This window comes from Amblyraja radiata, chromosome 8 (genome assembly GCF_010909765.2).
Source record: "Amblyraja radiata isolate CabotCenter1 chromosome 8, sAmbRad1.1.pri, whole genome shotgun sequence".
In the NCBI taxonomy this organism is placed as follows: Eukaryota; Metazoa; Chordata; class Chondrichthyes; order Rajiformes; family Rajidae; genus Amblyraja; species Amblyraja radiata.
Genome location: NC_045963.1, coordinates 76,680,022 through 76,703,428, shown reverse-complemented (window position 1 = coordinate 76,703,428; position 23,407 = coordinate 76,680,022). Strand labels below are relative to the sequence as shown.

At 48.7% G+C, this 23,407-nt stretch overlaps 1 protein-coding gene across 1 annotated transcript in view; it reads right to left on the bottom strand.

Annotated features, from left to right (window-relative positions):
* sptlc3 (serine palmitoyltransferase long chain base subunit 3) overlaps positions 1 to 23,407 on the bottom strand; it is a 59,884-nt gene that overhangs the window by 13,463 nt on the left and 23,014 nt on the right. The window contains exons 5-8 of the mRNA XM_033026422.1: positions 11,092 to 11,216; positions 8,747 to 8,840; positions 4,185 to 4,290; positions 1,338 to 1,557 (exon numbers count right to left, since the gene is read on the bottom strand). Coding sequence (XP_032882313.1) covers positions 1,338 to 1,557; positions 4,185 to 4,290; positions 8,747 to 8,840; positions 11,092 to 11,216 — 545 coding nt within the window. The remainder of the gene's footprint in view (positions 1 to 1,337; positions 1,558 to 4,184; positions 4,291 to 8,746; positions 8,841 to 11,091; positions 11,217 to 23,407) is intronic.

Here is a 23,407-nt window from a genome sequence, read left to right as displayed (position 1 = left end):
GTGTGATGCCCATGTCATATCCTCGGAGATGTGGACTCCCAGATATTTAAAACTTCACCCTATCCACAGGATCCCCTTTTATCCTCAATGGAGTGTACGTCCTCGGATGATGTGCCCTCCTAAAGTCCATGATCAGCTCCTTTGTTTTTTTGATGTTCAAGAGGAGGCTGTTATCCTGGCACCAGAGTGCTAGACCAGCCACCTCCTCCCGGTAGGCCTTCTCGTCGTTGTCTGAGATCAGGCCCACCACCACAGTGTCATCAGCAAACTTAATTATTGAGTTGGAGCTGAAACTAGCCACACAGTCATGTGTACAGGGAGTACAATAGGGGGCTGAGGACGCAACCCTGGGGCGATCCTGTGCTCAGGGTGAGGGACTTCGATGTATTCCCTCCCATCTTGACTACCTGGGGCCTGGCGGTAAGAAAGTCCAGGACCCAGGCACACAGGGAGGTGTTGAGCCCCAATTCCATTAGCTTCCCGGCCAGTCTGGTGGGGACTATAGACAATAGGTGCATGAGTAGGCCATTTGGCCCTTCGAGCCAGCACCGCCATTTAATGTGATCATGGCTGATCATCCCCAATCAGTATCCCGTTCCTGCCTGCTCCCCATATCACCTGACTCCGTTATTTTTAAGAGCCCTATCTAGCTCTCTCTTGAAAGCATCAATTCCTGTGGTTAAATAAATATTAGTCATAGTCATAGTGATACAGTGTGGAAACAGGCCCTTCGGCCCAACTTGCCCACACTGACCAACATGTCCCAGCTACACTATTCCTACCTGCCTGTACTTGGTCCTTATCCCTCCAAACCTGTCCTATCCATGTACCTGTCTAACCTGTTTCTTAAACGTTGCGATTGTTAGTCCCAGCCTCAACTGGGAGCGTCCAGAACCAGGGGCCACAGTTTTAGAATAAGGAGTAAGCCATTTAGAACGGAGATGAGGAAACACTTTTTCTGGTGAGAGAGTGGTGAGTCTGTGGAATTCTCTGCCTCAGAGGGCGGTGGAGGCAGGTTCTCTGGATACTTTCAAGAGAGAGCTAGATAGGGCTCTGAAAGATAGCGGGGTCAGGGGATATGGGGAGAAGGCAAGAACGGGGTACTGATTGGGGATGATCCGCCATGATCACATTGAATGGCGGTGCTGGCTCGAATGGCCGAATGGCCTACTCCTGCACCTAATGTCTATAGTCAGGGGAGTGGAGGGGGGGAATGGGGGGGGGGGGGGGGGGTAGTGGAGGGGGGGGGGGAGTGGGGGAGGGAGTGGAGGGGGGGGGAGAATGGGGGGGGGGAGTGGGGGAGGAGTGAGCAGGTTAACCTGAACCTCCGCACCCACCTTCTTGCCAGCGATGTATCCCCCGGTGGCCCCGAAGCTCTTGGTGAAGGTTCCCATCAGCACGTCCACATCGACCGGGTCCACTCCGAAGTACTCCACCACGCCCCGGCCTGTGGGCCCCACCGCCCCGATGCTGTGCGCCTCGTCCAAGTACAGGTAGGCCTTGTACTTCTTCTTCAGTGCCACGATCTCTGGCAGACGCACCATCGAACCCTCCATGCTGCAACGGCAAGAATCACGGTGGGGGTCAATGTGACGGAAGGATGCGCATGGAGACTCGTTTCTGGAATGTTCCATGGGTTCCTCAAATCCAGCTAGGGGTAACTTTTTCACACAGAGGGTGGTGGGAGAATGGAACAAGCTGCCAGAGGAGGTAGTTGAGGCTGGGACTATCCTCAGTTGGACAGGAACATGGATAGGACAGGTTTGGACCAAGCGCAGGCAAGTAGGGACTAGTGTAGCTGGGACATTGTTGGCCGGTGTGGGCAAGTTGGGCCGAAGGGCCTGTTTCCACACTGTATCACTCTGTGACTATGCTGCGGACAGCTCGATATGCTGAGAGAATGGAGCGGCTGGGCGTATTCTCCGGAATTTAGAAGGATGAGAGGGCATCTTATTGCAGGAGAGGCAGGAAAAACGCAACAGGCAGGAAACATGTTCCCGATGTTGGGGGAGTCCAGAACCAGGCCCACAGTTTAAGAATAAGGGGTAAGGCATTTAGAACGGAGAGGAGGAAACACCTTTTCACACAGAGATTTGTGAGTGTGGAATTCTCTGCCTCAGAGGGCGGTGGAGGCCGGTTCTCTGGATGCTTTCAAGAGAGAGCTTGATAGGGCTCTTAAAGATATCCGGGGATATGGGGAGAAAGCAGGAATGAGGTACTGATTGTGGATGATCAGCCATGATCACATTGAATGGCGGTGCTGGCTCGAAGGGCCGAATGGCCTAGTCCTGCGTCTATTATCTATTGACGGTAATCGTGTATATGTTTTGAGCTACTATCTATCTCAATGAGGGGCCTCGGACTATCTCTAATCAGACTACAATGAACTTTATCTTGCACTAAATATTATACCCTCCATATACACTGTGGACGGCTCGATTGTAATCATCTGCTGTCCAAAGACGATTACAAACGAGCCGTCCACAGTGTACAGATACATGTCCGGTTAGCACGCAACTAAAATTTTACAACTTACCGAAGCAAATTATAGAGTCACAGAGTGATAGTGTGGAAACAGGCCCTTCGGCCCAACTTGCCCATGCCGGCCAACGTGTCTCAGATACACTGGTCCCACCTGCCCGCATTTGATCCATATCCCTCCAAACCTGTCCTATCCAAGTACCTATCTAAATGTTTCCTAAAGGTTGGGATAGTCCTTGCCTCAACTACTGTGAGGTTTGAATGAAGAGCTCTGAGCTCAGAACTCAGGCTTAACAGACAGAACTGTTTCACAATTTCAATCGGTCGACCTGACCTTGTTGAATCCACTACCTCTGCGATTGTTGTGAAGTGGGCTGGGTGATTTCAACAACTCCCTGCTCTCTTTTCATCAAAGACGATTAAATATTCATATAGATCTACTCGGATTCAAGCAAACCTCACGAGGCCTTTCTGTAGCTGTTCGTAGAGTCGCAGAGTGATGCAGCGTGGAAATAGGCCCTTCAGCCCAACTTGTCCCAGCTACACTAGTCCCACCTGCCTGTGTTTGGCCCATATCCCTACAAACCTGTCCTATCCATGTACCTGTCTAACTGTATCATAAATGTTGGGATAGTCCCTGCCTCAACTACCTCCTCTAACAGCTTGTTCCATACACCCACCAACCCTCAAAATCCTATTAAACCTTTTCTCCTTCACCCCTTGAACCTATGTCCTCTGGTCCTCGATTCACCTACTCTGGGCAAGAGACTGTGCATCTACCCGATCTATTCCTCTCATGATTTTATACACCTCTATAAGATCACCTCTGATGATTTTATGCACCTCTATAAGATCACCTCTGATGATTTTATACACCTCTATAAGATCACCTCTGATGATTTTATACACCTCTATAAGATCACCTCTGATGATTTTATACACCTCTATAATATCACCCCTCATCCTCCTGTACTCCGAGGAATAGAGACCCAGCCTACTCAGCCTCTCCCTGTAGCTCACACCCTCCAGTCCTGGCAACATCCTCGTAAATCTTCTCTGTACGTTTTCCAGCTTGAAACCTAGCTATTCACTCGGTAAACTGAACTAAACTAACTAAAAAACTGACTAAATAAATAAACTAAACTAAAAACAGAGGAACATCACGTTCTCATTAACCGCACAGATCCCTGGACCGATACAACTGAACCATAGATGCAATTACAATTATCGATACCCTTATTATGTCATAAGGTCATAAGTGATAGGAGCAGAATTAGGCCATTCAGCCCATCAAGTCTACTCCGCCATTCATTCATGGCTGATCTATCTCTCCCTCCAACCCCATTCTCCTGCCTTCTCCCCATAACCCCTGACACCCGTGCTAATCAAGGATCTATCTATCTCTGCCTTAAAAATATCCACTGACTTGGCCTCCGCAGCCTTCTGTGGCAAAGCATTCCACAGATTCACCACCCTCCGACTAAAGAAATCCCTCCTCATCTCCTTCCTAAAGGAACGTCCTTTAATTCTGAGGCTGTGCCCTCTGGTCCTAGACTCTCCCACTAGTGGAAGCATCCTGCCCACATCTACTCTGTCCAGAATTGAACGTAGAAGGTATTTAGGAGGGGATGGGAGGTGAGGGAGAGTGAGGAGAGGTGGGGGGGGGGGGGGGGGGGGGGGGGGGAGCAGGCACGGTGCTGTACCTGTATATTCCCTCCACCAGTATCAGGATCTTCTTCCATGGTCTGTGGGTGCGGGGCTGTCCGCTGATCACCGCGTCTCGCAGCAGCTTCTCCAGGCTCTGCAGATCTGTGGGACGACACACACACACATGTACACACTCCCTCAGAACGCGCTGCTTTCGCTTTAACCAACGACACAGCGACACGGCAGTGTTGGCGCTCGTGAGAGCCGGTGGTCAGAGAAGGACCCGCCGCCGACAACAAAGAGGGACACGACTTGGGTGGGGGGTGGGGACGACAAGAACAAAGCGGGTCCCAGCATGGGGGGGGGCCGCCGAGAATATAGAAATATAGAAAATAGGCGCAAGGAGTAGACCAAGCCAGCACCGCCATTCAATATGATCATGGGTGATCATCCACAATCAGCACCCCGTTCCTGCTTTCTCCCCATATCCCTTGATTCCATTAGCCCTAAGAGCTAAACCTAACTCTCTCCTGAAAACTTCCAGTGTATTGCCCTCCACTGCCTTCTGTGGCAGAAAATTCCACAGATTCACAACTCTCTGGGTGGAAAAGTTTTTCCTCATCTCAGTCCAAAATGGCCGACCCCTTATTCTTAAACTGTGTGGCCCCTGGTTCTGGACTCCCTCAACATGGGGAGCATTTCTCCTGTATCTAGCTTGTCCAATCCCTCAAGAATTTTATGTTTCTATATAAGATACCCTCTCATCCTTCTAAATTCCAGTGAAGCAAAGAGGGACCTGGTATTGCGTGAGGAGGGGGCCGCTGAGAATAAAGAGGGGTCTGGGGTCACCTTGAACCTATGTCCTCTGTTTGAAGAAAGGAGGGGGGGGAGAGGGGAAGCTCACGTAATAAAACACTCCATTATTACTCGAAGACAGACACAAAAAGCTGGAGTAACTCAGCAGATGGGACAGGCAGCATCTCTGGAGAGAAGAAAAGGGTGACGTTTTGGGTGGAGATCCCTCTTACACACTCCCTCTTCACTTCCCCGCCCCAGGCGATATGAATACCTGGATCACAGGCAAATGCATAAACGCCTCTCCCGATCCAATTAGGTTTCAATGGACACTTCAGTCTGAAGAAGGGTTTCGGCCTGAAACGTTACCTATTTCCTTCGCTCCATAGATGCTGCTGCACCCGCTGAGTTTCTCCAGCATTTTTGTCTACCTTAGGTTTCATAAGGTCTTTTATTGTCATGTGTACCAATCAAGGTACAGTGATATTCGAATTACCTTACAGTCATACTAAAAAAAGCAACAAGCCAAAAAGACAAAAGAAGCAATTAAACCCAAGAGCACCAAACCACCCCGCTCACAACCAGTTCTGCTGCATTCCTGTTTGCTACAATGCTCAACCCTGGCGAGGGAAAACGTTTCTAAACTACCACTAACCATCTCAAAAAGAGTGACAATTCCTTCTGTCAGCACCTCGGAACTTCCTCAGACATTTTCCCTGCCGTTTCCTTGTCAGAATACACATTTATTCACTCTAGGGCATGTGAGACTATAGACTCCGTGATTCCTACTTCTCACTCCTTCAACATGAAAGGTAGGCAAAAATGCTGGAGAAACTCAGCGGGTGAGGCAGCATCTATGGAGCGAAGGAATAGGTGACGTTTCAGGTCGAGGCCCTTCTTCAGACCAAAGATCCTATAGCGGAGCAAGATAGACCACTCCTGCTAAGTGCAATGGGCTGACGTGTAGTACGCAACGGAGCGGAACGTGGGCCTTTTTTCCATCCATTTCAGTAACCCTGACCCGACTTTGGGTATCCCTTTCGCAGTGTAATCAACGTTGCGGGGGAACAGTTTGTGTTAATTAATCATAATTCTGAAAATGAGGAGAAGATTTTTACCAAAGAACTTTTATTTTTACGAGGATGTTTCCGTAACCGGCTTCCGTCTCCGCACTAGTTATCTTTGCTCCGCTACGGGATCTTTGGTGCAGAGACGGAAACCGGTTACGGAAATAGGGCCTAAAATTACCCATGAATCTGCCCATGACCGTACTACGTGTTTTTCGTCGAGTGATCTATCTTGCTCGCTATAGGATCTTTGCTTCAGACGGGTGTGGGGGGGGGGGGGGGGGGGGGGGGATGGGAAGAAGAAAGGAAGAGGCGGAGACAGTGGGCTGTGGGAGAGCTGGGAAGGGGAGGGGAAGGAGGGAGAAAGCAAGGACTACCTGAAATTGGAGAACTCAATGTTCATACCGCTGGGGTGTAAACTGCCCAAGCGAAATATGAGGTGCTGCTCCTCCAATTTGCGGATGAGTTCAGTTTAGTTTATTGTCATGTGTACCGGGGTACAGTGAAAAGTTTTTGTTGTGTTTAAGAAGGAACTGCAGATGCTGGAAAATCGAAGGTAGACAAAAGTGCTGGAGAAACTCAGTGGGTGCGGCAGCATCTATGGAGCGAAGGAAATAGGCAACGTTTCGTGCCGAAACCCTATGGGTTTCGGCCCGAAACGTTGCCTATTTCCTTCACTCCATAGATGCTGCCGCACCCGCTGAGCTTTTGTTGTGTGCTATCATGATTACAATCCAGCCGTCCACAGTGTACAGATACACGATAAGGGATTTTCCCCCCAAAATTCTAGTTAGACTTTAGAGCTGCAGGGTGGAAACAGGCCACTCGGCCCACCGAGTCCATGCCGACCAGCGATCACCCCGTACACTAACACTATCTTACACACACTAAGGACAATTTTACAATTTACAGAAGCCAATTAACTTACAAATCTTTACGTCTTTAAGAGTGCGGGAGGGAACCGGAGCACCCGGAGAAAGCCCACGCAGGTGACGGGGAGAACGTGCAAACTCCGTACAGCCAGCACCTCTAGTCAAGTTCGAACCCAGGTCTCTGGTGCCGTGTCTTTACTCAGAACAAGTCCAATGCAAACTTAATTCTCAAGCTAGACAATTTAACACTGCCTCACTGGCCTGCGAGGATTTTATTATAAAATTCCCCACCTGGATTGGCACCAATTTCTTCTCTTCTGCCCCCCCTCCCCCTTTCCGCCAATATTCCTTCCTCTGGCTTCACAATGCACACCTCTTCTCTCCTGAACTCCTCATCTCACACTTTGTCTTTTCATCTCTGGCCTTCGTCCACCCATCTGCCAATCCTACTTCGCCTGTTTCAGCCTTTCACTTAGTACATGTTGAAGAAAGGAACTGCAGATGCTGGTCTACAAAAAAGACACAAAGTGCTGGTGCATCTCAGCGGGTCAGGCAGCATCCCTGGAGAACTCGGGATAGGTGACGTTTCGGGTTTGAACCCTTCTTCAGTTCTCCATTCTTCTACCCGCTGAGTTGATCCAGCACTTTGTGTCTTTTTTTTGTAAACCAGTATCTACAGTTCCCTCTTTGCTTTCAAAATCTACGCCCATCTTGCCATCTCGCCCAATCCAACACTTCCGAAAACTCATGATTTTCTCCAATTCAGGACTATACAAGGAACTGCGGATAATGGTCTGAAGAAGGGTCCTGACCCGAAGCGTCACCTATCCATGTTCTCCAGAGATGCTGCCTGATCCGCTGAGTTACTCCAGCACTCTGTGAAATGTCACCTATCCATGTTCTCCAGAGTTGCTGCCTGACCCGCTGAGTTACTCCAGCACTCTGTGAAATGTCACCTATCCATGTTCTCCAGAGATGCTGCCTGACCCGCTGAGTTACTCCAACACTCTGTGAAATGTCACCTATCCATGTTCTCCATAGATGCTGCCTGACCCGCTGAGTTACTCCAGCACTCTGTGAAATGTCACCTATCCATGTTCTCCATAGATGCTGCCTGACCCGCTGAGTTACTCCAACACTCTGTGAAATGTCACCTATCCATGTTCTCCATAGATGCTGCCTGACCCGCTGAGTTACTCCAGCACTCTGTGAAACGTCACCTATCCATGTTCTCCACAGTTGCTGCCTGACCCGCTGAGTTACTCCAGCACTTTGTCGCTTTATCTATTCTGGCATAACCTGCTTTAACAAAATAATTAACTTAGAGTAAGTGTGCCTGCGAGGAATAGATCGGGTAAAATGCACAGTCTCTTGCCCAGAGTAGGGGTATTGAGAGCTAGAGGACATAAGTTTAAGGTGAGGGGGGGAGATTTAATAGGAACCTGAGGGGAAATATTTTACACAAAGGGCGGTGTGTGTATAAAACGAGCAGCTAGAGGAGGTAGTTGAGGCAACATTTAAGAAACATGGGTGGCACAGTGGCGCAGCGGTAGAGTTGCTGCATTAAAGCGCGAGAGACCCGGGTTCGATCCTGACTACGGGTGCTTGTCTTTATGGAGTTTGTACGTTCTCCCCGTGACCTACGTGGGTTTTCTCCGAGATCTTCGGTTTCCTCCTACACTCCGAAGACGTACAGGTTGTGGGTGAATAGGCTTAGTGTAAGTGTAAAATTGTCCATAGTGTGTGTAGGATAGTGTTGGTGTGCGGGTATGTCGCTGGTCTGCGCGGACTCGGTGGGCCGAAGGGCCTGTATCCGCGCTGTATCTCTAAACTAAACAAAATTAAAGTCATGGCGCAAGCGGCGGATGCGGCGTAGTCACTCACTGTTGTGTTTAAAAACCCGGATGGTCGAGCTCGACAAACGTGCGCCCAGGATCAGAGACGTGTGGTTCAGCTCATCGCTCAGTATAAGGCAACCCTGCGCAGGAAAGATTCGCAGAAAGTGAGACACGTGGGGAGATGGCACGTGATACACACCCCGCACCCTGCCGAGAACCAAACGTTAAAAAAAACCACGCTGATTTAAAATATGTAAGAAATCAACTCCCCTGGTGAGGCAGAGGTTCACCTGCACCTCCTCCAACCTCATCTATTGCATCCGCTGCTCTGGGTGTCAGCTGCTCTACATCGGTGAGACCAAGCGCAGGCTTGGTGATCGCTTCGTCCAACACCTCTGCTCAGTTTGCAATAACCAACCTGATCTCCCAGTGGCTCAGCACTTCAACTCCCCCTCCCATTCCGAATCCGACCTTTCTGTTTTGGGCCTCCTCCATGGCCTGAGTGAGGCCCACCGTAAATTGGAGGAGCAGCACCTCATATTTCGCTTGGGTAGTTTACACCCCAGCGGTATGAACATTGACCTCCAATTTCACATAGTCCTTGCTTTATCCCTCCTTCCCCACCCCTTTCCAGCTCTCCTACAGCCTCAGCCTCTTCCTTTCTTCTTCCCGCCCCCCCACCCCCACATCAGTCTGAAGAAGGGTCTCGACCCGAAATGTCACCTATTCCTTCGCTCCATAGATGCTGCCTCACCCGCTGAGTTTCTCCAGCATTTTTGTCTACCTTCGATTTTTCCAGCATCTGCAGTTCTTTCTTACACAACTGCCCTGATACGAAACGTTTAAAAGAAAACGCACCGATTTAGAATTTGAAAGAGATCAAAACTCCCCTGATACTTGTCTTACTAACGGTGTTTACGCAGAATTAGTAACGCATGCCGATCCTGGTACAGCTCGCGAGCGACAAATTCTAACCGGAGTTGATCTTTGAAGCTAAATAAACGTAATCCTCCTGGGCTTAATCCTCTGCGTGTAATCTGTGAAGCTTTGTAAACTTTGATCTTTCACGATCAAGTGCACAGGAAAGGGGAGACAAGATGTCCTCCTGTTGTGTGGTAATACCGCTGCAGTACAGGTGGCATGGATGAAAGACTTCCTTTCTCTGCCCTTTGATGGGTGAACGTTGTCGATCACACAATGGTCGACTGCAGAACAAATGAGTAAAGGGATCGCCAGTGGTGTCACTTGGGGCAGGTTTGAGATGCAGCACGGAAATAGGCCCTTCGGCCCGCCGGGTCCGTGCCGACCTGCGATCCCCGCACATTACCACCATACTAGGGCCAATTTTACTTTTTTTATACCAAGCCAATTAACCTACAAACCTGTACGTCTTTGGAGTGTGGGAGGAAACCGAAGATCTTGTTCGGTCATGGGGAGAACATACAAACTCCGTACAGGCAAGCACCCGTAGTCAGGATCGAACCCGGGCCTCGGGCGCTGTAAGGCAGCAACTCTACCGCTGCGCCGTCGTGCCGCAACTAAGATGCAGTCTCCAAAACTTTCCACTGAATTAGACTACTGAACGAGGCCACTCATAACTTTATTTCAGTTTAGTTTAGAGGCTCTTCGGCCCACCGAGTCCGCACCAATCATCGATCATTAGCTCTATGTTATCCCACTTTCTCATCCACTCCCTACACACTATAGGCAATTCACAGAGGCCAATTAACCTACAAACCCACACGTCTTGTGTGGGAGGAAACCGGAGCACACATAGGGGGAAGCCACACGGTCACAGGTAGAACATGCAATCTCCGCACAGACAGCACTTGAGGTCAAGATGGATAGGGAGAGGTTGAGCTGGCTGGGACTCTATTCCTTGGTGTGTAGGAGGATGAGGGGTGATCTTACAGAGGTGTATAAAGTCATGAGAGGAATAGATCAGACAGATGCCCAGAGTAGGGGAATCGAGAACCAGACGACATAGGTTTAAGCTGAGCGGGGAAAGATTTAACAGGCACCTGAGGGGCAACATTTTACACAGAGGGTGGTGGGTGTATGGAACGAGCTGCCGGAGGAGGTAATTGAGGCAGGTATTATCGCAATGTTTAAGACAGGTAGATAGGTACATGGATAGGACAGGTTTGCAGGGATGTGGACCAAATGCAGGCAGGTGGGACTAGTGTAGCTGGGACATTGTTGGCCGGTATGGGCAAGTTGGGCCGAAGGGCCTGTTTCCACACTGTATCACTCTATAACTCCACACCAGGCTTACAGTTTCATCGCAAGACGTTTGGTCTTCGCTGAAGATGCAGTTGGCGCCCAACACAGGCGACTCAGAAGTGGATCTGCAATCACACATTACAAACGTAAACGCAAACGCAAACTCACCTTGCCAGCCAGGGCCGGGATATTCATAGAATTAGTGGCGAAACCCATGCCGAATGTCATTGCTGCCTCGACTCCCAAAAACTGGGCGACCAACTCCTCCAGCTGAATGTGCTTGTCAAGGTTACCTGCAAAACAACCGGCCACAAGGAGCCCATTAGACGTGATGTACACTGACATGTTTAAGAAAGAACTGCAGATGCTGCTTTAAATTGAAGGTAGGCACAAAATACTGGAGCAACTCGGCGGGTGAGGCATCATCTATGGAGAGAAGGAATTGCCGACGTTTCGGGTCTGAAGAAAGGTCTCGACCCGAAACGTCGCCAATTCATACACTGATATGCTATGGCTATGGGGAGAAGGCAGAAATATGGGATTAGGAGGCAGAGATCAGCTATGATTGAATGGCGGAGTGGACTCGAGTCTGGGTAGAAAGCTGGGTAGAGTCTGAAGAAGGGTTTCGGCTGGAAACGTTGCCTATTTCCTTCGCTCCATAGATGCTGCTGCACCCGCTGAGTTTCTCCAACTTTTTTGTGTACCGCAGAGTGGACTCGATGGGCCAAATGGCCTAATTCTACTCAAATAACTTGTGAACTTGTTAGATCTAAATCTAAGTATTACAGGCCTCCTCCATCACCTTGTATTACCCTGCACCCACGATTGCCTGGGCTAAACGGGGTACTGATTGTGGATGATCAGCCATGATCACATTGAATGGCGGTGCTGGCTCAAAGGACCGAATGGCCTACTCCTGCACCTATTTTCTATGTTTCTAGGAGTTATAAAGATATTGTCTATTGTCTAAACATGGAGTGTTGACTTTCCTGGCCCTTCGTACCTGTATCCTGTGGCTCAATCTGACTTCAGTTCAGTTTCAGTTTAGTTTATTGTCACGCGTACCGAGGTACAGTAAAAAGGTTTTGTTGCGTGCTAACCAGTCAGCAGAAAGACAATACATGATTACAGTCGAGCCATTTACAGTGTACAGATACATGATAAGGGAATAAAGTTTAGTGCAAGGTAAAGCCAGCAAAGTCCGATCAAGGATTGTCCGAGGGTCACCAATGAGATAGATAGTAGACTTAAATTCATAGAAGGATTGACCACGTCGCTATTTGGAGAGCTAGGAATTCGCAGACAGAGTTTGCATCAGGCCTTGAAGAGAATGTCAGAGACAGCAGAGGAAGGCCAGGTTTGGTGGAGAAGAAATGGTGTCAGTGAGGAGGCAGAAAGGACATGTATAACACATGGTATGTGTGTTTCTTTGCAAGTGTATTCCGCGTAAGTGTACTTACTTACTGCCTATTATGCCTCCTGGCATGTAGGGCAGTAACGAAGGTCCTGGTCGATTCCTTCAGTCGCTGTTTCCGTAACATATGTGTTTTAGGAGACAGGGTCGTTAGCCCTGTGCTCAACCTCCAACCTGGAGGACCAGTGGATCACTCTTCGTCTCGCCTCTACCCTTCGACCTGTCCAGCATGGGAGACCCTAACAGGAGACGAATCTCCCGCTGGCATAGCTCTAGGGGTCACTGAGACACACAAGCTCCCCGACCACCACAAGGTTGCAATCCAACGTGTAAGTGTATCCCGGTTATATGCGAGGTTGATATTTAACATAGAAACATAGAAAATGGGTGCAGGAGGAGGCCATTCGGCCCTTCGAGCCAGCACCGCCATTCATTGTGATCATGGCTGATCGTCCCCTATCAATAACCCGTGCCTGCCTTCTCCCCATATCCATTGACTCCACTAGCCCCCAGAGCTCCATCTAACTCTCTCTTAAATCCATCCAGTGACTTGGCCTCCACTGCCCTCTGTGGCAGGGAATTCCATAAATTCACAACTCTGGGTGAAAAAGTTTTTTCTCACCTCAGTCTTAAATGGCCTCCCCTTTATTCTAAGATTGTGGCCCCTGGTTCTGGACTCGCCCCACATTGGGAACATTTTTCCTGCATCTAGCTTGTCCAGTCCTTTTATAATTTTATATGTTCCTATAAGATTCCCCCTCATCCTTCTAAACTCCAGTGAATACAAGCCTAGTCTTTTCAATCTTTCCTCATACGACAGTCCTGCCATCCCAGGGATCAATCTCCTGAACCTACGCTGCACTGCCTCAATCACAAGGATGTCCTTCTTCAAATTAGGAGACCAAAACTGTACACAATACTCCAGATGTGGTCTCACTATACAACTGCAGAAGAACATCTTTACTCCTATACTGAAATCCTATTGTTATTTGTGGCGTTACGATGGGTAAGGATAAGTGGAAGACAGGATGCGAGTGTTTAGTATTTGTTTGAGTGAATTAATCATCTGTAGATACTGGTAGCACAGGTGGCGAGAGAGAGCAGGCATTGAGAGGGGTGGCTCTGGGATGCCAGAACTAACTGTTGACCCTTCACGAGGTGTCGTGGGCCTAACTATAAACTAAACTACTGTGTGTTGCAATTATAATTTAAATGTGCCCGACCCGAAACGTCACCTATCCACGTTCTCCAGAGATGCTGCCTGACCCGCTGAGTTACTCCAGCACTTTGTGTATTTTTTATTTTTGGCATACCAGCCTCTGCGGTTGCACGTGTTTACATGCCTGCACATAACACCATGAGAGTAAACATTATTCCCTTATAATGTTGAGTCTGAAGAAGGGTTTCGACCCGAAACGTTGCCTATTTCCTTCGCTCCATAGATGCTGCTGCACCCGCTGAGTTTCTCCAGCATTTTTGTCTGCCTTCGATTTTCCAGCATCTGTAGTTCCTTCTTAAACTTCCTTAGTTTAGAGATACAGCGCGGAAACAGGCCCTTCGGACCACCGGGTCCGCGGGGACCAGCGATTCCCGCACATTAACACCATCCTACACACACTGGGGACAATTTTTACATTTACCAAGCCAATTAACCTACAATCCTGTGGGAGGAAACCTGACGATCTCGGAGAAAACCCACGCAGGTCACGGGGAGAACGTACAAACTCCGTACAGACAGCACCCGTAGTCGGGATGGAACCCGGGTCTCCGGCGCTGCATTCGCTGTAAGGCGCCACCGTGACCAACCTAATGATAGATGTATCTATCTGTACACTTTAAATGGCTCGATTGGAATCATGTATTGTCTTTCCGCTGACTGGATAGCACGCAACAAAAAACTTTTCACGCTGCACGTGGCAATAAACTAAACAAAACCTAAAAAAGTGAGGTGATTTCCTGCTCCTCCTCTCCGCCTTTGCACCCACGAGCAGTTAAAACTGGATTTACTGCCCTTGTAATGTTGATATTCACACTGAACAGAGAGACAAAGAGTAACTCGATAGCGCAGTTTTTACAGAACAGGCTAGTCATGTCAGAGCCACCCCTCTCAGATCATCCAGTCAGTCCAATCCCACTTCCTCACCCCCTCTCCATACTCACCTTTGTAAACGAGAACCATCTATTTCCTCGTCTCTTACAAACTCTGCACTACTCCTGCACCTATTGTCTATTGTTCATTGTCTATTTTTTCTCTGGGTGAAAAGGTTTTTCCTCATCTCCGTTCTAAATGGCCTACCCCTTATTCTTAAACTGTGGCCCCGGGGAGAAGGTGCAAACTCCGTACAGACAGCACCCACAGTCAGCATCGAACAGGGGTCTCTGGCACTGTAAGGCACCAGGTTTACCACCACGCCTCTGTGCCGCCCTTTAACAGCTGCTGCACAATTCAAAGTACAAGTGGCCTGTGTTTTGTTTTCTTGAGGTGTACGCTCGATTAGAGGTTCGATCAGAGATTGGAGCAAAGCACTTTTATTTTCCTTTGTTTTTGATCTATTGCTCAAGAGATTACAAAAATACATCTTCGATACGTTGCTTCAAGCCAGCAGTAATTCAGTCCCCAAGGGAGGTTGAAAGAAGATGGGACCAACTTGCCATGTAGCAATAATCTGAAACCCATTTCAGGCTGGTCTAGGCTCACAGGCAGTGAGGAAAGCTAATGGCATGTTGGCCTTCGTAGCGAGAGGATTTGAGTATTGGAGCAAAGAGGTCCTACTGCAGTTGTACAGGGCCCAGGTGAGACCACATCTGGAATATTGTGTGCAGTTTTGGTCCCCTAATTTGAGGAAGGACATCCTTGTGATTGAGGCAGTGCAGTCCAGGTTAATTCCCGGGGCTGACATATGATGAAAGAATGGGTCGACTGGGCTTGTATTCACTGGAATTTAGAAGGATGAGAGGATATCTTATAGAAAACTATAACATTCTTAAAGGATTGGACAGGCTAGATGCAGGAAAAATGTTCCCCGTGTTGGGGGAGTCAAGAACCAGGGGTCACAGTTTAAGAATAAGGCGTAGGTCATTTAGGACTGAGATGAGGAAATACTTTTTCACCCAGAGAGTTGTGAATCTGTGGAATTCTCTGCCACAGAAGGCAGTGGAGGCCAATTCACTGGATGTTTTCAAGAAAGATAGATCTAGCTCTTAGAGCTAACGGAATCAAGGGATATGGGAAGAAAGCAGGAATGGGTGGCTGATTTTGGATGATCAGCCATGATCATTATTGAATGGCGGTGCTGGCTTCAACTCTTGCGCCTATTTTCTATGTTTCTTTGTTTCCAATAGTCATTGACTACATCTCAAGGTGGAATAATTAAATCTATGTAAGTTCATTAGTCATAGGAGCAGAATTTGGCCCATTCCACCATCAATCATGTCTGATTTATCTTTCCCTCTCAACCCCATTCTCCTGCCTTCTCCCCATAACTCCTGACACCTGCACTAATCATGAATCTATCTATCTCTGCCTTAAATATATCCACTGACTTGGCCTCCACAGCCGTCTGCGGCAGTGAATTCCACAGATTCACCACCCTCTGACAAAATAAATTCCTCCTCATCTCCTTTCTAAAGGTATGTCCTTTCATTCTAAGGCTTATGGCCTCTGGTCCGAGACTCTCCCACTGGTGGAAACATCCTCTCCACATCCACTGTATCCAAGCCTTTCACTATTTAGTAAATGTCAATATGGTTCCCCCTCATCCTTCTAAACTCCAGTGAGTACAGGCCCAGAGCTGTCAAACCCTCTATATTTTATATAAACCTATATTCCGTCCAATCCCTTTTGAACGAATCAAGTCACCAGACATTCAGGTTCAATCCTAACCTCAGGTGTTGTCTGTGTGGAGTTTGCATGTTATCCCTGTGAAAGCAGTTGGTTTTCCTCTGGGTGATCTGGTTTCCTCCCACGTGCTAAAGACATGCACGTTTGTAGGTTAATTGGCCCGCTGTAAATGGTACCTAGTGTGTAGGGACTGGATGTGAAAGTGGGATAACATAGAACCACTGTGAACGATGGTCAGATAGACACAAACAGACAAAGATGGACAGATAGATGTTGCCTGTCCCGCTGAGTTACTCCAGCACTTTGTGTAAACCAGCATCTGCAGTTCCTTCCTACATGATCGATGGTCAGCGTGGACTCGATGGGCCAAATAGCCTGTTTCCATGTTGTATCTTACAATCAAACAGTTGATTCAATTAGCTAACAGCATGGAAGACATCATTCTGCTGATTAAAGTCAGCTTTAACATGTGGGTCTGGGTGGTCAAACTGCAAATCTCCATTAAACTTGGACATGTTTTCTCTTAACTATCTTTCCTCTCAGGAGAACGACCCTGCTTCTCCAATCTAACCCAAGTTAAAATCTCTCTTTTCTGGAAAAAACTTTGAGAGGGACCCAGGAGATGCGCGGAGCTGTCATATGTTGATAGAATGGAGCGGCTGGGGTTGTATACTCTGGAATTTAGAAGGATGAGAGGGCATCTTATTGAAACATATAAGATTATTAAGGGTTTAGACATGCTAGAGGCAGGAAACACGTTCCCGATGTTGGGGGGGTCCAGGACCAGGGGCCACAGTTTAAGAATAAGGGGTTGGCCATTTAGAACGGTGATGAGAAAAAACTTCTTCACCCAGAGAGTTGTGAATCTGTGGAATTCTCTGCCTCAGAAGGCAGTGGAGGCCAATTATCTGTATGCTTTCAAGAGAGAATTAGATAGAGCTCTTAAATATAGTGGTCAGGGGATTTGGGGAGAAGGCAGGAACTGATTGTGGACGATCAGCCATGATCATAGTGAATGGCGGTGCTGGCTCGAAAGTCCGAATGGCCTACTCCTGCACCTATTGTCTATTGTCTCTGGCGCTCAGTAGCTCTATGGTTGCACCACCGTGCCGCCCTTAATGTTAGAGAACGCTGTTGAAGATGTTGGAGTGGAACACTTAGAAAGATCCAAGGGAATCATGCCAATCTAGTGCTTTCAAACCAACACCAGGTAAGTGCCAAGAACTTGGGGCAGCAGTGTGGTGCAGCGGTAGAGTTGCTGCCTCACTGCGCCAGAGACCCGGGCTCCATCCTGACCACGAGTGCGTGTCTGTATAAGAGTTTGTACGTTCTCCCTGTGACTGCATGGGTTTTCTCCGGGTGCTCCGGTATCCCGGCACACTCCAAAGACGTACAGGTGAGTGCTAGTGTACAGGGTGATCGCTGGTCAGCGCAGTCTCGGTGGGCCGAAGGGCTTGTCTGCATGCTGTATCTCTAAACTCTAGTGTACGGGGTCGTTGCTGGTCGCCGTGGACTTGGTGAGTGGAGGGGCCTATTTCCATGACGTATCTCTACAGTCTAAAGTAAACTTGTTTGGTTGGATTTAGTGAACAAAGGTCAATCTTGTCAATTGTGTGATTGTTATATTGGCCACAGCATACATGCGTACATACACACACACTGACACACACATGCTAACACACACACACACACGCTAACACACACACACACTGACACACACACGCTGAGACACACATGCTGACACACACACACACACACACACACACACACACACACACACTGACACACACACAGACACACAAGCTGACACACACACTGACTCACACACACGCTAACACACAGGCTGACACACACATCCTGACACACAGGCTGACATACACATCCTGACACACACAAACACACACACACTGACTCTCACACACACACATACTGACACATACACACACACACACACATTCGCTGACACACACACACTGACACACGCACTCACTGACACAGGCACACACCCAGACGTTGACACACCCACGGACCCACACACACACGCTGACACACAAACTCGCTGACACACACACACGCACTGACACACGCTAACGCACTCACACACGCTGCCACACAAACACCCACACACACTGACACACACACTGACACACACATGCTGACACACTGTCTGTGCTGGAAGCGAGATTGTTGCGTGTCTCATAGCCAGGAATGTCCGGGATGACATTCAGTGCTGTGTGTTGAGTTCATCCTGAACAGCTGAGTAACAGAGGTCCCAGTGTACACCCAGACAAATACCAAAAGCTGATGGGAAGTCATCAATCGAGAAGAAGGCTCTGGTATGTTGGACACTAGCCGGCGTTTCACAGCAAGTTATTCTGCGTGCCAAGTGCAGTAAAATGTCACATGCTTCAACCAGGGCCAAGTGCCAAGGGAGGGGCTGAAGTCTAGTTTAGAGATACAGCGTGGAAACGTGCCCTTTGGCCTGCCGAGTCCACCCCGACCATCGATCACCCGTACACTAGTTCTACTGCTCAGTGTACTACTGCTGTACACTTGTACAATATCTGAGGTGTTTATCTGAGCTTATGTATGGTGATAGCTGTACGGTGGAGAGCATATTGGCTGGTTGCATCACGGCCTGGTTCGGGAACTCGAACCCCCCAAGGACGAAGGAGATTGCAAAAAGTGGTGACCACCGCCCGGCCCATCACAGGTACTGACCTCCCTCCCCACCATCGAGGGGATCTACACGAGTCGCTGCCTCAAAAAGGCAGCCAGCATCATCAGAGACCCACACCATCCTGGCCACACACTCATCTCATCATTGCCATCAGGAAGAAGTAATAGGAGCCTGAGAAGTGTAACGTCCAGGTTCAGGAACAGCTTCTTCCCTACAGCCATCATGCTATTGAACACTACCAACTGCAATTAAACTCTGAACTCCAATCTGCCCGGGTTACTCGCGTGGTATTGGGCTTGGTTTTGTTTTTTGCACTAAATTGTTTTGTTTTTTTAATTGAATTTCTATTGTTTGTTATTTTATTATCTATGAGAGTCATAGAATGAGAGGGGGGGATTGGAGAGAGGGGGGAGAGAGGGAGTGTGGGAGAGAGTGGGAGGGAGAGAGGGAGAAAGGGAGGGAGAGGAGAGGGGAAGAGGGGGGAGGGGGGGAGATGGAGAGAGGGGGAGAGGAAAGGGGAGGGGGAGAGAGGGAGGGGAAAGAGGGGGAGAAAAGGAGAGAGGGGAGAGAGAGAGAGGGGAGTGGAGAGAGAGGGAGAGAGGGAGGAAAGGGGGGAGAGCGGGAGAGGGAGAGAGGAGGGAGGGGAGAGAGAGGAGAGGGAGGGGGAGAGAGGGAGGGGGAGGAGAGGAGGGGGAGAGAGGGGGAGAGAGAGGGAGGGAGAGAGAGGGGGGGGGAGGGAGAGGGAGAGAGAGGGAGAGAGGAGGAGGGGGGGAGGGGGGGGGGGGGGGAGGGGGGAGAGAGGGAGGGGGGAAGGGGGAGGGGGGGGGGAAGAGAGGGGGAGAGAGAGGGAGGGGGAGGGGGGGAAGGAGGAGGAGAGGGAGAGAGAGAGGGGGAGAGAGAGGGAGGGGAGAGATTGAGGGGAGAGAGAGGGAAGGGGGAGAGAGAGGAGGGGGAGAGAGGAGGGGGAGAGAGGGAGGGGGAGAGGGAGAGGGAGAGAGTATTGATGCACAGCGTATTTCCTTTCATTTCAATACAGGTTAGAACAACATCTATTTATAATACACCTCTACCGCAGCAAATGTGTCCCACGACACCTCCCTGGATCGTTATCAAATCAAGAAACGTTGCCAAGCCACATACGTAAATGTATGTAACATGATCAAAATCAAGGCAGAGAGATTTTATCTGCATCGTAAGGAGGCGGAAAGGCAGAGACTATGGGGAGAATTACAGCTTGAAGGTAGACACAAAATGCTGGAGAAACTCAGCAGGTGAGGCAGCATCTATGGAGAGAAGGATTTGGCGACGATTCGGCTCGAGACCCAATACGTCGCCAATTCCTTCCCTCCATAGATGCTGCCTCACCTGCTGAGTTTCTGCAGCATTTTGTGTCTACCTTCGATTTCACCGGCATCTGCAGTCCTTTCTTAAACATTGCAGCTTGATGTTGGTTTGTGTATCGATGTTGCATATATAGCTAGTCTAGAATAGTATAGAATATCGGTACACGTGACAATAAACAAAACTGAACTCATGTTGAAGGAGTGAGAGAGATCCAGAATATAGGGATTATGGAGTCTATCGTCACAAAGAGCCTGGAATTGTAAAAAATACCCTGTAGAGAGGCGCCGTTTACAAGAATAAATGTGAATAAATGTGTATTCTGACAACGAAATGGCAGGGGAAATGTCTGAGGAAATTCAGAGTTGCTGACGGAAGTATTTGTCTCTTGAGATCGTCAGTGGCAGTTTAGCTCTTAGGGTTAACGGAATCCAGGGATATGGGGAGGGAGGAAACAGGACCGGGGTACGGATTATGGATGATCAGCCATGATCATATTGCATGGCGGTGCCAGCTCAAAGGACTGAATGGCCTACTCCTGCACCTATTTCCTATGTTCTATGTTTCTATATAGTCTCCTTGAATAGTGGAGGTTGAAGCTTTTCACTGTACCTCAGTACACGTGACAGTAAACTAGACTGACTGTGAGAACTTGGGACGGTACAGGCCAGGAATAGGGGCTTTGGCTTGCAATGTCCGTGCTCAACTTAACGCCAAACACTGATCTCCTCTGCCTGCACGTGGTCCGTATCCCTCCATTTTCTGCCTGTCTATCTGCCTATCTCAAAGCCTCTGAAATTTCCATATTCAGTTCAGTTTAGTTTATTGTCACGTGTACCGAGTAACACGATCCATTTAGTGTATAGATACATAATGAGGGAATAACGTATATACATAGAAATATAGAAACATAGAAAATCAGTTCAAGAGTAGGCCATCCGGCCCTTCGAGCCACATTCAATATGATCATGGCTGATCATCCAGAATCAGTACTCTGTTCCTGCTTTCCCCCCATATCCCTTAATTCCATTAGCCCTAAGACTAACATCCAACTTTCTCTTGAATACATCCAGTAAATTGACTTCCCACCGCCTTCTTAGGCAGAGAATTCCACAGATTCACAATTCTCTGGCTGAAAACGTTTTTCGTCCTCTAAAGGGCCTGTCCCACTGTACAAGCTAATTCAAGAGTTCTCCCGAGTTTCCCCTGATTCGAACTCGGAGAATTACAGTAATAGCCGCTCGTAGGTATTCGGGGCTCTCGTGGACATTTTTCAACATGTTGAAAAATCTTCACGAGTCTTCACGAACTTACTGCGTTTCCCGAGTACCTGCCGTTAGCGTTACGAGCCGCTAAGAGACGTCCCCGAGCTCCGACGTACCCGCCACGTACATTCTACGTGCTTACCACGAGTTTGATTTTTTTTTAAACTCGGGATAGCTCTTGAATTAGCTCGTACAGTGGGACAGCCCCTTAAGTCCTAAATGGCCTACCCCATATTCTTAAACTGTGACCCCTGGTTCTGGACTCTCCCAACATCAGGAACATTTTTCCTGCATCAAGCCTATCCAATCCCTTAAGAATTTTATATGTTCCTATACGATCCGATCTCATCCTTCTAAATTCCAGTGAATATAAGCACAGTCGATCCATTCTTTCATATGACAGTCCCGCCATCCCGGGAATTAACCTGGTGAACCTACGCTGCACTCCCTCAATAGCAAGAATGTCCTTCCTCAAATTAGGAGACCAAAACTGCACACAATACTCCAGGTGTGGTCTCACTAGGGCCCTGTCCATCTGCAGTAGAACCTCCTTGCTCCTAAACTCAAATCCTCTCCCTACGAAGGTCAACATGCCATTAGCTTTCTTCACTGCCCTTCGGCCCAATGAGCCAGCACCGACCAGCGATCTCCGCACTCTAACACTATCCTACACACACACAAGGGACAGTTTACAATTTTACCGAAGCCAATTAACCAACAAACCTGTACGTCTTTGGGATGTGGGAAGAAACTGGAGCACCTGGAGAAACCCCATGCAGGTCACAAAGTACAAACTCTGTACAGACAGCACTCGTAGTCAGGATCAAACCTGGGACTCTGGCGCTGTGAGGCAACCACTCTACCCCTGCGCCACCGTGCCACTCTAATTTGTTTCATTCATTGAAATGTTGTCTTTATTATGTTATCGATGAGCACTGTGTTTACAGGCCAGTTGTGGGACATGTGACAATTAAATACTCCAGGAAACAGGAACTTTGGAGGCCCTGCATATTGTTTACTTTTGAGATACTTACCCAGCTTCCTGTGAATGCTACAATTAGTCCACTCCTACCCGTGGCAGCACATTTCAGACCCCATATTTTAGTTTAGAGATACAGTGCGGAAACAGGCCCTTCGGCCTACCGGGTCCGAGCCGACCAGCGATCCCCGCACGTATAACACTGTCCTACAACCATTAGGGACATTTCTTTTTTACATTTACACCAAGCCAATCACCCTACAAACCTGTACTTCTTTGGAGTGCGGGAGGAAATCGAAGTTATCGGAGAAAACCCACGCAGGTGATGGGGAGAATGTACAAACTCCGTACTAGACAGCACCCGTAGTCAGGATGGAACCCGGGTATCTGGCGCTGCATTCGCTGTAAGGTAGCAACTCTACCGCTGCACCACCGTGACCGCCACATATTCACCGCACAAAGAATATTTTCCTAGCATTACTTTCAGTTTTTTGCCAACCACTTTCATTCCATGTCCCTCAGTTCCTGATCCATGGGAAAGATTCTTCAGTATCCTTCACGATGTTACATTTCTTTAGCCAGAGGGTGGTGAATCTGTGCAATTCTTTGCCACAGAAAGCTGTGGAGGCCAAAAGTCAATGGATATTTTTAAGGCGAAGATTGAAAGATTCTTGATTAGTCTGGGTATCAGGGATTATGGGGAGAAGGCAGGAGAATGGGGTTGAGAGGGAGAGATAGATCAGCCATGATGGAATGCTGAGGTCATGTGATAGAAGCAGAATTAGGCCACTCGGCCCATCAAGTCTACTCCACCACTCAACCATGACTAACCCTGAACTGAATCCGCACCCTCCATGCAAGAACAGCCCAGCACCTGCTTAAGTGGGGGGTGACAGACAGCCCTGCTTGCCACTGCGGACATCCAGACCACACCATCCCACACATCGTGAATGACTGCCCACTG